This window comes from Falco peregrinus, chromosome 1 (genome assembly GCF_023634155.1).
Source record: "Falco peregrinus isolate bFalPer1 chromosome 1, bFalPer1.pri, whole genome shotgun sequence".
NCBI classification, from domain to species: domain Eukaryota; kingdom Metazoa; phylum Chordata; class Aves; order Falconiformes; family Falconidae; genus Falco; species Falco peregrinus.
In genome coordinates, this window is record NC_073721.1 from 101,707,936 (window position 1) to 101,723,867 (window position 15,932).

At 40.7% G+C, this 15,932-nt stretch overlaps 1 protein-coding gene across 4 annotated transcripts; it reads left to right on the forward strand.

Moving 5' to 3' along the window:
• The first annotated feature begins 204 nt into the window (after positions 1–204).
• Positions 205–15,321, forward strand: LOC101921554 (SERTA domain-containing protein 2-like). 4 transcript variants are annotated; one of them, XM_055803377.1, is made up of 3 exons: positions 205–381; positions 3,358–3,488; positions 11,612–15,321. In XM_055803377.1, exon 3 carries the CDS (start codon positions 11,616–11,618, stop codon positions 12,465–12,467), a length of 852 nt encoding a protein of 283 aa, XP_055659352.1. In that variant the 5' UTR covers positions 205–381; positions 3,358–3,488; positions 11,612–11,615; the 3' UTR covers positions 12,468–15,321. The 4 variants fall into 4 exon arrangements, with proteins under 4 accessions (XP_055659352.1, XP_055659329.1, XP_027636753.1 ...); XM_055803354.1 differs by having other exon boundaries at positions 207–381; positions 3,358–3,478; XM_027780952.2 differs by lacking the exon at positions 205–381 and adding an exon at positions 812–2,033 and having other exon boundaries at positions 3,358–3,478.
• The last annotated feature ends 611 nt before the right edge of the window (positions 15,322–15,932 follow it).

Sequence of the window (15,932 nt, forward strand, 5' to 3'; positions counted from 1 at the left end):
GCGGCACCGCCTACCTTGGCTCGCCCAGATTTCTCATTGGACGCTGCCGCGGGGCCAGTCGGAGTCCAACCCCCCCGGCTCGCCGGCCAGTGAGAAAATGGTTGCTGGGCAGGTTGAAAGGGCCACTGGCCAATGGGAAAGCGGCCAGCTGGCGGGCGCGGTGCACGCAGCGCCCCCCTCCTCCCCACCCCCGCCGCCGCTGTGGGCGCCGCGGGCGGAGGGAAGGGCGGAGCGGAGGCTGCCGGGGCCCGGCGGGGGTGGTACTCGCCTCCACCTCCTCCTCCCGGTCGGAGTCCCAGCCCCGCCGAAGGGAGCCCGGCCGGCTGGCTAGGGACGGCACGGCAGGCTGCGAAGGAGCGGCGGGGGTTCTTCCGCTCCCAGGTGGGGAGCCGGGCAGGGTCAGGCCGGGCTGGGGCCGGGCGGTGTCTGAGGGAGGCACCGCGAGGGGGCAGGGGGCGGGAGGGCAGCCTCCCTCCTCCGCGGGCGTGGGGCCGGCGAGCCTGGGGGCAGGGAGACGGCACGGTGCCGGGGGCGGTGTGGGGGGGGCGGTAACGGCCGCGGAGAAACGGCTGGTCAGGGCGGGGGGACAGCGGGAAGTCCGGGGGGGGGGGGGGGGGGGGGGCCGGCCTTGGGGGCAGGGCGCGGAGGCCGGGCGAGGTGAGGGCGGGGGGCCGGCGGGAGCGGGGACAGGTGGGGGGGCCGGCGGGAGCGGGGGGGGTGGACGCGGCGGGCCCTGTGGAGTTGGGGCTGGGTGCGGGGGGGGGGGGCGCGGCCGCGGGCGGGGAGGCCGGCGGGCGCGGGGACCGCGGTGGAAGTTGTTCGCGCAGTTATAATTAGCTCGGCCGGGGTCTCGGCGAGCCGGGCGGCGGGAGGGGGTGGAGTGCGAACTTTTCGCGGCTCGGAAGCCCGGGGTTGTCTCCGGTTACCGCTGCCCGCGGCGGGGGGGGCGCGGGCGGCCGCTGCAGGAAGTACCAGCCCGGCGCCTGCCACAAAGGCCAAATGGTGGCAGCTCCCGGGGCTGCGGCGGGGCCGGTGCGCTCGCAGGGGCGGCTGCGGGCAGGGAAGTGGCTCTCTCTCCGTCGCCAGCCTTTTCATTCCGGCCCTCCTGATCGCTGCCTCCTGGTAGTTGCGACTTGTGTGTTTGTTGCAGTTACGTTTTTAATACCAGGTTTTGTTTCACTCGAGAAACGTGTGTGTGAGTCCGAATTACAAGTCGGTGGGTGAGAGTGGAGGAGCGTAAGCTTGGTCTCTTTTATGCATGTCGGAAATTCATCTCGCTAATAGACGCGTTTAATAATCCTCCCCTAGATAGGCCTGGAATTTTCCAAACTGTGTTGGAACGGTTAATTTCCAAAAACATAGGTAGGAGCCCCTGTGCAGGAGTTTTGTGCTTTGTTTCTGATTCATCTGAGGTTTTTTGATTAACGCAGTTAACTGTGATATGGAAAATACCGTTGATGTTTAAATGAATGCTATAATCTCAAATTTCTAAAGTGACCCGTGAACAGGTACTAGGAGACTGCAAGGGAAAACAGTGAAAGCAAAAATAATCTACTGGACGTGTAATTCATGGTGATTTACAGCTACTGTGTGTCTTCTATGGTTTCGGGGTTTTTAACACATTGTAAAAACCTAAGCCTAGTAACCTTTACCTCTGCTTCTTCTTGACGCTTGTCCCAGCGTGTGAAATCATTTAGGGCAAAAATCGTAACTTCAGCAGTTAATTTTGCTGGAGTCCTTTAAATTGTATAATAAAGGAATTAAATCTGGTAACTTCCTGGACTTAAGCACCTTCTAGGAAAAGGTTGGACTTCTAAAATACAATTAACAGTATTAATTTTTTAGCAGAGGTTTTTAGCTACTTTTTTTTTTAAACAAAGGTGCTGAAGTCTGAAACTTTTCAACTTTTAGCATGCTTGTTAGATTTTAGGATACTTTAATGCTAAAAAGACTTCACATTGTAAAACATCTGTTTGTTTCTTTTAATTGTATAGAAAATGCAATGAATGTGCACCTCTGCAGTGACCTAACAGGTACACTTTATTAAACCTCAGTAGTGACCTTCTGAAGTGCCACTGTTTCAAAGCAAATAGGTTATGAATTTTCATTTGTCTGTTTGTTCTGGTGTTTTTATTTACAAATAGCCTGGATCTCTTTAGGATGGGAAAGAAGTCAGCTTCTAGAATGAGGAGGGAGATAATAATGTGTTCGTTGCTGTGGGTTAGATTTGGTGTTCTTAGGTCACAGATGCTGCTGTTTTACTGCATCTTTACAGTTCCAAGGTTCTGTAAACAGAGTAGCCCTTTGCTAGCATCAGGCTATTAGTTGCTATGTAAGATGAACTTTATTCCTGTACTTGTCTGTCTGTCTAAATGTAAGACTGCCTTGCACCATGTATTAAGATTTGTAAAGTGCCATATGAACCCTTGATCGTGAAGGACTGTGTAGTATCTGGATAAGTACTGATTCATGTTCTCATGGTAAATTTGTGAAGCAGTTGGTTTGCTGTAGTTGGGGGACAGGTGTCTGTGTGTGCACACATGTACTGTGCACAAACAAACATGTTAAATATAATCTGTATGGGAGACTGTTGGCATGTATAAGGGCTTTTAATTCTTGGAATTAAGAAACTGATTCTTCAGGTGGTGTTGAGACCTTAAGAGCATGGATCGAGCAGTTCCCTCCTTATCATCTAGCTTAGTCCATAGTTTATTGTCACTTCAGCCTTTTCACATTTCCCACAAGTTTCCAGTGCCTTGATCTAATCCATGATTTAATCCATGTGTTCTCTAGCCAAACTGCAGGTGTTGCTTTATCACAGTTTTGATGAAAATGATGCTACGTTACATGCAATCACAGGACATCCTGCCATCTGTCTTCTCATACTGGTTTTGTGTATGCTGAAAATGAGGAAAGTTGGGGAATTTAATAAAAATCCTAACTCCTTTTGCAGCCTGTAAATGTTGGGATAATTCTGAAATTTACTTCTGTACAGTTCATGGTTTTGTCTTTTCTGAAACTATTAAGACTGTAAACTGGTGTTCAGTAACCTGGAGAAGTATCAATGCAAGTTCTCCTCCTAAAGCCTAACACTTAAAGGATCAGTGTTCTATTCTGTAGCGTTCATTTGTAGAAGATGATTTCCATGTTTTATGTGTTCATAGCTGAAGTTCTCAGGTCCTCCTCTTATTTCAGTGTATTCATGAACTTCAGTTTTTCTTACTCAGTTTTCCTGTTTCAATAGGGTTTAGCGCAATCAGTTTAAAAAATTGTATTGAATTGTGTGCTTAATACTTAAAAAAATGACATGGTAATGAAATACTCTGGTTTTGTTTTTGTTTTGTTTTTCCCCTCAAGTGTCACATCGTCCTACCTCGGTGGATGGCTTGGCCTCTTGCATAGTTCAAGACTCTTGGATGACCACACTTTATGCAAAATCTGGAATCTTCCTGCCTGAACTCCTTTCTGTTTTCTAAGGGTAACTAATTGTATGTTTTTATGAAATCATATCTTATGTGCATAGCATGTCTTCTGATAATCAGTTGTAGATGTTATTTTTCAGGCTAGAATTGTAAAGTAAAAAACAATTTTTAAAAACAGGTGTGATATATAATATAAAGTGCTTTAGGCTCATGGGATAGTATAAGGTCTTTGGTTTGACTAGTCTGAATTTGCATTACTTTTTTTTTCTTTTATAATGAGGAAGTTGTATAATGTAACAAAAGAATTTAATACTTCCATATGATCATATTTCTTGGAAATTTGTTAAATACAGCCTCAATTCTATAGTGAGAGCCCCTGCTCAGCTGCTGAAATTGAGTATTACAGTCCTGTCTTGTGAGGAGAAGGTACTTCGGATACTGAAGAACTGTTGTGTGCCACTCTGTTAGAGAAAATTTAAAGCAATTTCTGATTTGGTTATTGGAGTTTATTTACCTAAATATCCCATACAGAGACCTAGAGTATATTCACGGTCCTCTATCAGGAGAAAAGCTGCTCTTTTTTTTTTTTTTTTTTTTCCTTTTTCCCCTTCATTGCTTTTACTGTTAATGGTCTGATTTTTTTCTGTTAAAAGTATGGGCATGCTGATTTGATATAATTAATAGGCTATAACTGTTGTTATTAATGGATCTTTACTTAAATCACTATAACTTTAAAATACATGTCAGTGTTATGTAGGTGAATACATCCAGTATCTATATTTGAAGTACATAGATACGTAAAGAAAACCAATTGAGAACTGTTCAGCTGATTAGAACAAGCTGTGAAGAGGTATGTCATCGCATTTGCAGTTCTAATGATCATTTATCTCTCCAGTGAGATATTTTTGTGGAACTGTGGTGGTTTGGTTCTTGTTGTTTGGAGTCCTTTATAATCTCATTTAATTACAGTTTAGTTTTACTATGGGAGTTTCTAGATTTAGTAACTCTGTTACTAAGCTAACTTAGTTAGCTTTTGCCGAGCTACTGTTGACCCTTAGTTTAAATGATTCTGAGCCCTTCTTGGGCTAAAAAAAAAATATCCACCCAAAATTCCTGAGAAAAAAATCTGTTAAACACACTCTTATTAAAAATACATACCTGTGAGCTTTATTTATAAATGCAGAACTAAATACACAAGTGTAGAGGGGGAGAGGAAGGAGAAGAGTGGCAGTGGTTTAGTTTGCTCTCTTTTAAGGATGGAAGTTTTTCTCTACTTAAAACTGGTACTGCCTCAGCAGCTATATATATTAGCCTGTAGTGATAAATAGCAGCTGCTGACAATATGGTCCATTTACTGGTTTAAACAGCCCAGATCCACTTGATGTAGCTTGTGGAAGCTACGCATCCTAAAGAGAGTTTCTTCTTCAGTGTGAAATGTGCCCTGAAACTTAGCTGTGGTAGTCTGTAAAGCAAAGCTCTTAACAGTGCTTTTTGAAGTAAAATGGGAGTAAGGAACTTAGGAAGATGTCCTTGAAGTGCAGGAATTTACTAGGTAACATTAGATGTAACATAAGTAGGTTGTGTTTGTGGGATTCAAACTAACTTTTAAATCAAGTTAAAACTTACTCCCAAGTGCTTTGTAAACATCGTTTCAGCTCCTAAAATACTAGTCTATGGTACATATTTATTCTCTACTTCCACAAATAGTGAAGTGACAGCGGGAAGGTTATGAATTCCAGACTAATTGTGTACTATACTCAGTCTTCCTCTCGTTCCTTTCCTCTACTTAATGAATACTATTCAGCCTACTCTTTATTTTCAAAATATGGGAAAGGATGTTAGGCACATCCATAGGTGTGGGGTTTTTTTCTCTGTGGTTTTGGGGTGTGGGGTTGGTTTGGTTTGTTTTTTAAGTCTGAACAGTAGCATATGTTGGTTCTGTGTTCCAGTTGCTTTAGTAGAAACAGACTTAGGTGTATAATAAGTCAGGATTTGGTGACCAGAAAGTCGACATTACTTATGCTTTTTTTGAGCAGCTATTTTCTGGCCATTTCTAATTCCTGTAAAGAAGTTGTTACATAGGACTTTAGGTATGGGAGTAAGCTGGTAGGACTGCACTCCTCCCCGTATGCACACTTTTAGTCACTTCTGCCTTCTCCAGCAGTTACTCATCTTGGCTAAACTGGGGCAGGGCTGGTGGGGGGTGGGGAGGCAATGGACTTAAATACAATTTTGTGTATTTTACAGTGTCTTCAGGTCTGAATTAGTTTTTACTTCAGTGTTTTCTAAGGTGTTTAATCCTCCTTCCTTCACTTCCTCTTAACTTTTGCTAACAGCCAAGATGCTACGGGGATCTCCAACACTTGCTAAAGACACCAGATACACTGTTCTGTGTAGTCTGACAGCTTACTGTGTTACGTAAGTCACATTTACGTGCTCAGTGTTAAGTCCGGATCGGAGGAAAGGATTTATACTGTGTTACCCATACCTTCAGCGTTACCTTTTCCTTGTGCAGCTTCCTATACATGGAATACTAGTCAAGAGCCTAGTCCACCACTTAGGCAACACAACTTCGTTAATAGCTTTAAGCTAAAATGTGTGTTGGGTAGGAGAAGGATTTATCATTAAAAATAGTGTGGCTTACATAAAATAATTCTGGGAAGTAGCCATAATTATAGGGATGTTTGTCTTCCTTTGCACTTCCTGCAGGTAGATGTGTGCTTGTGAAATGTGTGCCCAGGGAAGAGGGGTGAGCAAGAAATCAGGTTATCAGCCAGCTTTGGTCAGTCACTAACACAAGTTTACAATCCGAAGAGACTTCAGTCTGGTTTTACTATTACGTGGTTTCTACAGTTATGAGCCAAAGGAGACTTTGAAAGGGAATTACCCAAATTACAATAGCAACTAGTCTCTAATTCTGATTTTAATATGTAAGTTGCATTACTGAATGAATACTGGATGGGCAGCTTTCACCTATTCAAATATGATTTTTCTGTCCTACAAGAGAAAGTAATTTTTCGCATTTAGACAGTGTTAGGCTGAAAAATGCAACAGTGTGGCTGTATGGAAAGGATCAAGCCAGTCTGAATTTAATAATATCCTAAGAAGAAAAACCAAAAGGGACCACTATCAATTAAATGATTTTGACCTGCATAGTGCAGGCCAAGTACTTTATTGATAATTTTGCTATTTAATCATATTGTTTCGTGGTAAATTAGTAACTCTCATGTGGTTGACTGTAGTGCTTGGTTTATGTGTGAAAACTCCGTGTTCAGACAATACTAACTCTGGCATTCATGTTTTATATACACATTATTTTTGAAGCTTTTCTCTACTGAAAGTTAAAGCTCTGTTCTGTTCTAAGTTTTAAACATTGTTTAACTTGCTGCTAAAACTTTTCTTGGAAGGTGTGGAAGAGGAAATCAAGTGGTTTGCCCAGATAGAAGTAATCAAAGGTTTTCACATGCTGCATTCTTGTTTGTGACTGTTTCCAGCTGTACTTCCTAACCATGCGGCAGTGGCAGCTGCACTGCACTATCAGACCCTGTGACAGATGGAGCTGTGTTTTCCCTCTGAAATGGTGGCACCAGTCCTGTATTGTCCACAACGCATTGCGATGCGGATTTTTCTTGGTAGCCTGGAATGTTTCTTCTGAGTAGCTGCACACTGTGACTAGGCCTGTTTGGTATTCTGTGTGAATTTGCCAACCAGGGATGTGCCTCTTCCCTCCCAAGTTTTTTCAGACCCTGGTATGGTGTAGAATTGCAGTCCATGGATGCTTCTTCCCGTCTTAGCCCAGAGGAGTTTCTATGAAATGTCCTCCTTGGAACTGGAAGGAGCTGAGGAACATGCTGTCGGGAGCAGAATTTCTGTGCACAGACTCCTTTGTAGTTCAGTCACATGGATGGAGAGTTTGGCACTTGTAAACATGGAGTTCGCTTTGCTTCCTTTTCTTTATATCTGCAAAATAATTTTAGTTTAAAAAGCCTGCCATAAATGGCCTGCAGCTCAGTTTGCATTACTGTAATGAGAGAGGATGAGAAAATGCCGGAAAAAAAATTGAGATGTGATGTTCCTCATTGTTCTTGGATTTTTCATGGCAAAAGATTCTAAAATAGAGCATCTGCAATAAAAAGAAAAATTTTGTTGTTGGACTTCTTGGAGTTCAAGAGAAGGGTGACTTACAGCTTGCTTCTTTTATTATTGAATAGCTATGTGTAGACCTCACATTTGAATTTGGCATAAACTTAATTTTTGTTCAGTTTATTTACTTACAAATTACAGAATTATCAGATTGGCACGTTCCAAAATCCTGTTACTTGATCCAATTTTTTGAGATCTGAGTAGGTTCCTGGAATTAAGCTGGAGTAAGGAGAGTGCAGTTTCTAGGCACCCTGTTTTAGCATGCCCAACTTGCACCTCTTTGAACTGTCTCTGCTGTACCGTCAGCTGATGGAAAGGACTGACAGCTGTGCAGCAATCACTTGGTAATACAGGATTGTCAGGGCCTGGTAGCTTGGATTTTTGTGTAAACTTTGGTTTCTTTTCCTTAGTACCAAAAATTGAAGTGGGGCAAACACTGCATAATTATGTAAGATGTTGATGACATTATTTTACAAAGCAGTGCTATCAAAAGAGAGCATTTGGTGTATGAATTTGGGGATTTAGAATGCGTGTGTTAATACACAATGGACAAGTTACTTAGAAAATATGGAATAGTTTGTTAAGGATATGACCCTGCCAGAAATTCTTGTGTTAGAAAGTAAAGCAAAAGGCCTGATAAAATGTAGATTAGCTGGTAACAAAGGGGCTTTGTATCTTTTGTAGGTCAGCAGCTGAGTGTGTTTGACAAGAACTGAAATTTAATGTCTCCTGTAGCAACCATGACACTAGTCATTTTTAAATCCACTGTACCCGTGGTACTCTGGTTTTCATAAGCCTTTTCCAAATTTTTATGTAACCTCTGAAGTCATCTAGTTCCTGGAGGGAGTCTTGGGGATCCTTGCAGTTAGGCAAAAATCGTGCTAAACAGCCACAATTTATAAAGCATAAGATAGGACTACGTTTGTGTATTTAAACAAATGAAAATAATCTTTGACATCAAGAGGGTGTGGAGTTTAAATAGAAACATTTGAAGTTGGAGCAAATAATGTTTCTTGCACTTCATTTTTAATAGTTCAGAGTGCTGTCATGCTCAAGCTTTGTTATATATTTTTAGAATGCTCTGGGACAAATTTTAGGAAGGAAATTTGAGGAATGAAAAGGAGGGTGCATGTATGAGCATGAAATATTTAGTCTAATTAGTCTACTGTATGAATTTAAAAATGAAACATTTCATTTTAAGTTGTTTTTGTGAAACCCTGTATCACATATGATAGTTGGCTTGCTCTTTAAGCTTGCTTACAGAATTTAAATAGTAGCACATGATTTTGAGGTGTTGGAAATAAATATTGTTTGTATAATACAAATAGATGTCTAGTGTTTCCTGTGTGTCTAACAAAGTGTAAATATGTATTTTAAAATATATTAAAAGCAGTAAATTGCCAAAACTCCAAGCATTCTGAATGTATAAAATGTCAGAATTACTGTCCCCTGTATGGCCTTAATTTTGTTCCCTTGTGAGTGTGAATTTTGGTCTGCTTTAATTACTGGAGAGAAAAAAACCAAGCAAACTAGTTTGCAGTGCGTGGGAACAGTGTTGCTTCGTGAACAAATAGCCATTTGGATGTGTATTTTTATTCTTATAGTAATGGTATGGGGTAATGCCTTAGGTAGTACACAACATTTAAACGCTATTTAAAATGGAGCGTTAATAATTTTATTGTGAGTTTTCTATGATTTGCAGGCACTAATTGTCTTCATGATATGAGTTAGTATACTTAGCAACAGTTCTGCTGAAAAGTCCTGCATAATTGTGATTTTTTTTTTCCACAGATTGTGTCTGAAATTACTGGTTGCTGACAGTTGATAGTTTGACTGAGGATGCCATGCAGGCATGCATGTGTGCACACTCGCACATTGCCCCCCACCAAATATATTCTGTTATTATATTTGGTGCCTGAATTTTGTATCCAGATTTCTTCTGGTTTTGTTTGTAACTGAGTGCTTGGTGCTGTCTGGGTCTATTTGCTGGTGCTGGAATGGAGGAGTAATACGTGGTAAGTGTGGGAAGTTCACCTAGGTGAACAGGCGCACCTCATCCAGACACCTTATGTTTTTTAAAGAGAATCAGCTGGTGCTGTGGCAGTTTAACAGAAAACTTTGGAGTAAACCAGACTTCCCGAGTTAAAAAATGCAGCACTGGTAAAATTCAAAGTGGTAAAAGTTTTTTGTTTTAATAGTGAACGTGTTAGTAAACTGAAGTATAGACCAAACTACTACCTGTACGTAAAAATACATTCTTGTGATAAATTTAACTTCATCCACATACATCCCTAAAAATAAAGTGGGCATGATCAAGAAGTCTTAAACTCCTCTAGCAACTGTCTGTTTTTTCTTGTGTGTCTTTTCTGAGAAGCATGCACTGCTTGCTTACTTTCTGTTCCTCCAGAGGAGCTGAGTTCTCCAACAGTCTTGTCTAAGCAGATGGATGTAGCCATGGAGCCCTGTAGTGTTTCCTGCAAATCTGGAGAAATCCCAAAAGTAAAAGAGGCTTTATCCTGCTGCCTTCTCCTTGTCCCCAAAAGTCTAGCAACAGGCGGCTAGCAGCTGGCAGCTGCGGCAATCAGCTGAGGTATTGCTGGCAGTATCCCATGCTCACATGAAAGGAAGTTGGGAGGCCCTCTGCAGCGTGCAGGGTCTGGATCATTGTGTATGAAGGTTCTGCCCGTAATCTGCCACTGGGTGTCTAATTTATGATTGCTTAATTTTTTTAAATTATTTGGGAGTGAGGTGCCTGTATTCCATGGACACATCAAGAAGTGTGTAATCGAGACTTTGTCAGGGTTTCCTGTGCATGGTATACTCCTTTTCTGTGTTTATACAAGTGGTTGCCTAGTGCTTGTTGTCCGTAATAAAATACTTTGAATGGTAATTGCAAAATATCCAAGCATGTGTTTGTTTGGATCGCCTATGTTTTAGGAGTGTGTGCATACAGTTTTTGTACCACAGTGTTCTAGCTCTACCATCATAGTGCAAAAGCATGGAAAGCAGACTGAAAGCAACTAAATTCTATGTCTTTTCTTTTAGCTATGTACCAGAATTGGTCACTTCTAAAATGCTGTTTGCTAGCCCTCTGATGCATCCATTTAGCGTTAAGTCAGTAGGAGCCTGTGAACCAGCAGCCATGAGCACCGATCATCATTCTGTGAGCTCTGTGGCACAGCCAAATTTCCTCCCACTCTTTAGCTAAACGACTAAGCTGTGGAATGGATATAAGGATCCTGTGCAAGGGGGCATGGTGTTGGTCTTGCCTGGATGGTTCAGCTGTAGTAAATTAACTTTTAAGTCACCAAAGAGGAAGAGAAATTAATTCTGTAGAGGGTTCTCAGAGACACTGAGCAAGACACTAAAAATACCTTAATGAGATAAAAATGGGTGTTGAAACTAGCTTTACAATCTTATCTACTGTACCTAGAAACAAATGCTAAAATTAAAATGTTGAAATAATCTATAGTTACTGTAATCCTTGGTATGAGCATCTAGTTTATTTCATGTGGACATTCAGATATTTCTCATTAATTATTTGTTTGTATGCTATATAATTTAAATGGATAAGCATCTAAAAATCTTACCTGTTACAGATTTTAAATAATTAAGTTCGTATTCTTATAGTAGAATTAAAGGAAAACCTTAAAACCTAACCTTAGAAGTATATAGCTTTTTTAAAAAAACTATATTTCTTTTGTGTTTTCTGTTTAAAAGAAATAAAATCATATACTTGTAGGATGGTTTGGGTTGGAAGTGGCCTTAGAGGTCATCTAGTTGCAGCTCCCATGCCATGGGCAGGGAGGGACATCTTTCGCTAGACCAGGTTGCTCACAACCTCAACCAACCTGACCTTGACTAAATTGTTGTGAAACAATAGAGCTGGTCTAAGATTTTACTCTGTCTTTCAGTGTTCTGTGGCATTAAGAGTCTAAGTTAACCAATACATTGTACGCTACAGGCTTTTCAAAAAGTGTCTGTTGAGATCTTGCAGAAGAAGCGATAGGCTTGTCCAAGGTTAATTCCTAACATCTCTCTTTCAGGTTCATGTTGGGGAGAGGTCTAAAACGCAAGCTGAGTGACTATGAGGAGAACATGGCTGGTCTCTCGAGTGCCTTTGATTCCAGTCGAAATCTGCCATACCCACTTAAGAGGCAGCTGGTGCTTAATATGTGCCTCACCAAGTTACAGACATACAAAATGCTGGTGGAACCGAACTTGCACCGTTCTGTCCTCATAGCCAACACAGTACGGCAAATTCAAGAGGAAATGAGACAAGAGAGTAACCAGCAGCCAATTAATGTCTGCCCTGGCATTGCTTCTAGTTCTCACAGCTACACAGGGGTGGAGTCATCTGGGATTTCTCTTCAGTTGCCTTCAGGTGTTAGTCAGCAGGAGTCTAACTGTTGCGACTTGCGGTCTGTAGAAGACCCAATTGAAAATAGCCTGCTGATAGTTTCAGATGATGATATGTCATCTGCTATTTCATCCATTCTGAAGGATTTAGACTTTGTAGAAGATATAAGCCCGCCTACTTGTCTGGTTCCTACTGGAGACGACCAGCCAAAGTTTTCAGAAAATACTGGTCTAAAACTAGAAGATGATAGACAGGATTTGAAGGGAGCTGAATGTGTGTTTGGTTCCTTTGAGATTTCAAATTCAACTAGTTACTTGAAGGATTTGGCAATAGATGACATTTTTGAAGATATTGACACTTCAATGTATGATTCAGACTTTTGTTGCCCGCCACTAATGCCGCCCAGACCACCATCTCTTGCTACAGAAGAACCATTGAAAACCTTTCCATCTTGTAATTCATCTTCAGCAAGCAACATTCAGATATGTAGAACAGATCTGAGTGAGTTGGACCACATCATGGAAATTCTTGTTGGATCCTGATACTTGTTTTACCCAAAGATACTTTCTAACTGCCACTTCCATTTGGTTTCAGGATACAAGCCACTGGAAAAGCTGTAAAGAATTCCTTAAAACACAAACTAAAAGTAATTTGTCCATAGTGGGATTTTCTAAATAATTCCAAAACTTAAAAACCAAAATAGTGGCAGATTATTTTTTTTTAAAGAAATATTTATTTATCAGAACTGTGCAATCATCATTTTCCTTCCAGGGTGTATGTGGAACAACAAGCACATACCCTTATCACCCCTCACGCCTCTTTCAATAAACTTTTTTTATGTGCAATTTTTAATTTGTCAGAAGAACTTACATGCAAAACAAATTTCATATGAGATGGTCTTTTACAAAGCCTCCACTTTATTTTTAATATCAGAGTTAAGCCAAGTTGGCGTATGTCAAGTTGCATAGTTGGATTGCGTGGATTGCAGACACATTACTAGAGATGGGTATATTTTAAAAATGAGACACTTTGCTTTCTTTTGGTCAGAAAAGCAGATCAAGACACTTAATCAATGAAGTCTCTTGCATTTTCTAAAGCATTCAGAACTATTTATTTTTGTAAATTTTATAGTCTTTCTACATTTTACTACGTTATTTCATCATAGTCCAAATATAATGGACTTCTAGTTGGATGTGTTTAGCACTACCTCTGAGCTGAAATGCTTTAACTCTTTTTCCAGTGCTTCGTCTAAGACTGCAGGTCTTTTTGTTTCTGGTTTGTTTTTTTTTTTCTGGGGGAAAATACTTCTAACTCATTAAGCTGATCCTTTGACAGTGACCTAGCTGATTTGTGAAATCAAGGGTATTCAATGTTTAAAAAGTTTTAAGTATTTACAAATGTAATTTATATGTAGATTGTGCAATTTAACATTTTTCTGTCAGTATTATGTGCTTAGATTTTGAATAATCTTGGCGTTCTTTAAATTAAAAATTACTGTGTACAGGTAGCTTTTTAATCTGTTTTGGAAAACACTGTCCTTCAACCCTGCTTTCACTACAAAGTTTTAAGATTATTTTTATGTGCAATATTATTTAAAAAGATACACATTTGTATACCTGGCATTGTGGAAAGAAACGCTTCAAACTTAAAACTTCTAGCACCTTTGGAGGAGGATACTCCCAGGAGTCAACATTTCTGTATCCTTTTAAGAAACGAAGCTGAGAACACTTCTTGTGACACCAGCGCTGACTGCTCTGAAGGCTCCTGGGATCCTCAGGGGTGTGCGGTGAGTCGGTGCGGATGACTCAGAACCGTGGCGCAGCTGTGGCTGTGGGAGCTCAGGGCTTCTGGCTGCTGGGACGCAGCGGGGCTGGGGCCCGTGTGGGCTTTTGGAAGCGTCGCGGTGGCTGCTGCTGCTGCTGCAGATCGTGCTGGGGAAGCAGGGGGTGCGCGCGTATGGCAGGTGTGTATGTAAGTATATATAAGCGCACTCATTAACTGAAGATGAGATTTGCAGTGAGAACTATTTTTCCAGAAGACGGTTTGGATACTGTGTTTCAGCTTGAACTGAGGTTTATATTGATCCTTGCTCTTGTCTTCTGAATTACACACTTGCACATTAAATGTTTGGGGTTTTTTTTGTTTTTTAATTATAAGACTTTTACTTTGCTCTTGAAAGCTGCAGCACCTGTCTTGTAAGAAAACTGGCAGTTGTAAAAGCTTTGCTTTGGTTTGTTGTTTGAGGGTGGGGGGGACTTTTTTTTTTCTTCTTTTTTTTTTTTTTTTTGTTGTTGTTGTTCTGCTGAGACTTCATGAGCAGGGCATCGGCAGAGGAAAAAAATGTTGCCAGTGTGTTGCATCTCACTGAAGTTGAAATCCTCGCCCTATTGAAGGGGCCAGGGTTCACCTAGTATTTCTAGTCTTAACTGATGCTGTGGCACACCTGCCTTGTGCAAAGATCTCCATTTTTTTTACTGTGACTGTTTTGGTTAACAGTTAGCTGCCGATACGATTTGGTATCCCAAACCAATGGAGAACCAGTTCAGGTCACATCCTTGCAGCCATCTGGGTTGTTTAGCAACCGAAGGGTATAAATGTATTTATATGCATATAATGTATTGATTCTAATATAAAACTTCTGATCTAAAGTATTTTGAATTGCTGGATAAAGGGATTTGTTTGAAGAGTGTATAAATAGTTCTTGAAGAGGTACAGCTTCAGAATGTACACAGATTGTGCATTGTGTATAGACTACTCTGGCTTTTCCTCAGCCTCTACTTTTGTATTAAAGATATGACTGAATAAATCCTTGAAATATTAAGGGCCTTCTGCACTGTGACGAAACAGAGTTGTGGTTAAAAATGTCTTTAAATTCAGTGAGAGGGATAAAATAAGACTGCATCTGATGTCTTTTTGCATTTGAAAATGTGGAATGTTACTATGCAGTAAAGATATTTTAGTATGAAAATTGTATCATGTAGCAAATAGTGACCACTTAACAAATCCACTTAGTCACCTTGCAGCCCCTACAGGAACATAAGAGAAGACAACTTGCTTTTCAGCATTTACATGCTAAAGTTTTTTTGTATACTACAGAAAAAGATTAAATCATTAGTACATGTTTTATCAACAACTGAAAATGCAGGTTTTGTTCAAGTGCTTGCCACAAAGCTCTGTTTCTAATTGGTTGCTTGCATCACAGTGCCAAGACCATAAGCTGGTATGTAATGCAGTTTGGTTATGTATGGAATTATGTGCAAAGGGAAGTTTAATTTTTAAATATGCACAAACTAATTTTAAAATCCTTCCATGTAAAATGAAGTTAGAGGCTAGTTGTGGTGGACCTATTTATTGTATGTTTGGAAATAAAAGCCACAGTTTTGCAGTTTAACCATTTATATTTTGAAGCCTTCAATATTTGACTCTTTTAAAAACAGAAAGCCATGGTACCTTGTCACCCTTCATTTGGTCTTTTACTCATGAAGATATAACATTTTCCCTATGTGGTTGCTTTTGTGCTTTTTTCCTCTTTTACTTATATTTCCTCCCTTTCTCCCCAGAAATGCTAAATACCGTACATAGATTTGCTGTTAAGGAAATTATACATGCCAGCCACCAGAACAGGGTTCCGCTCTAGGTTTCCGCATTAAGATTCCTTTATGAAAGTACTTTCTATTAATAGTGCTACAGCTTGAGCTGGCTGCCTCCAAAGAGGGACCCCGAACAAAGAAACCCCCGGACAATTACACATTTATAACCTGGGTTCCCCACACCTCATGTGGTAATTCCTACCAATAGTAATAATAAGGTCTGGGGTCTTGCGTTTTATTGGATTGGTTTGTTTGCTTTTTCATTACTATGTGGTTGCTAGGAGGTCATCTTGCATGATGCCACATCCTCCCAGGTTGTTTTCGGCCGATTCTGTAATTAGCTATTCAGCGTGTTGTAATACAGTTGTTAAGAGCTCATATACCATGCTCTATAGGCTTTGTCCTCTTTAGCTATTA

Bases quoted from the DNA above. Each gene is read 5' to 3' on its own strand.
- LOC101921554 (XM_055803377.1), top strand. From the start codon at position 11,616: ATGTTGGGGAGAGGTCTAAAACGCAAGCTGAGTGACTATGAGGAGAAC.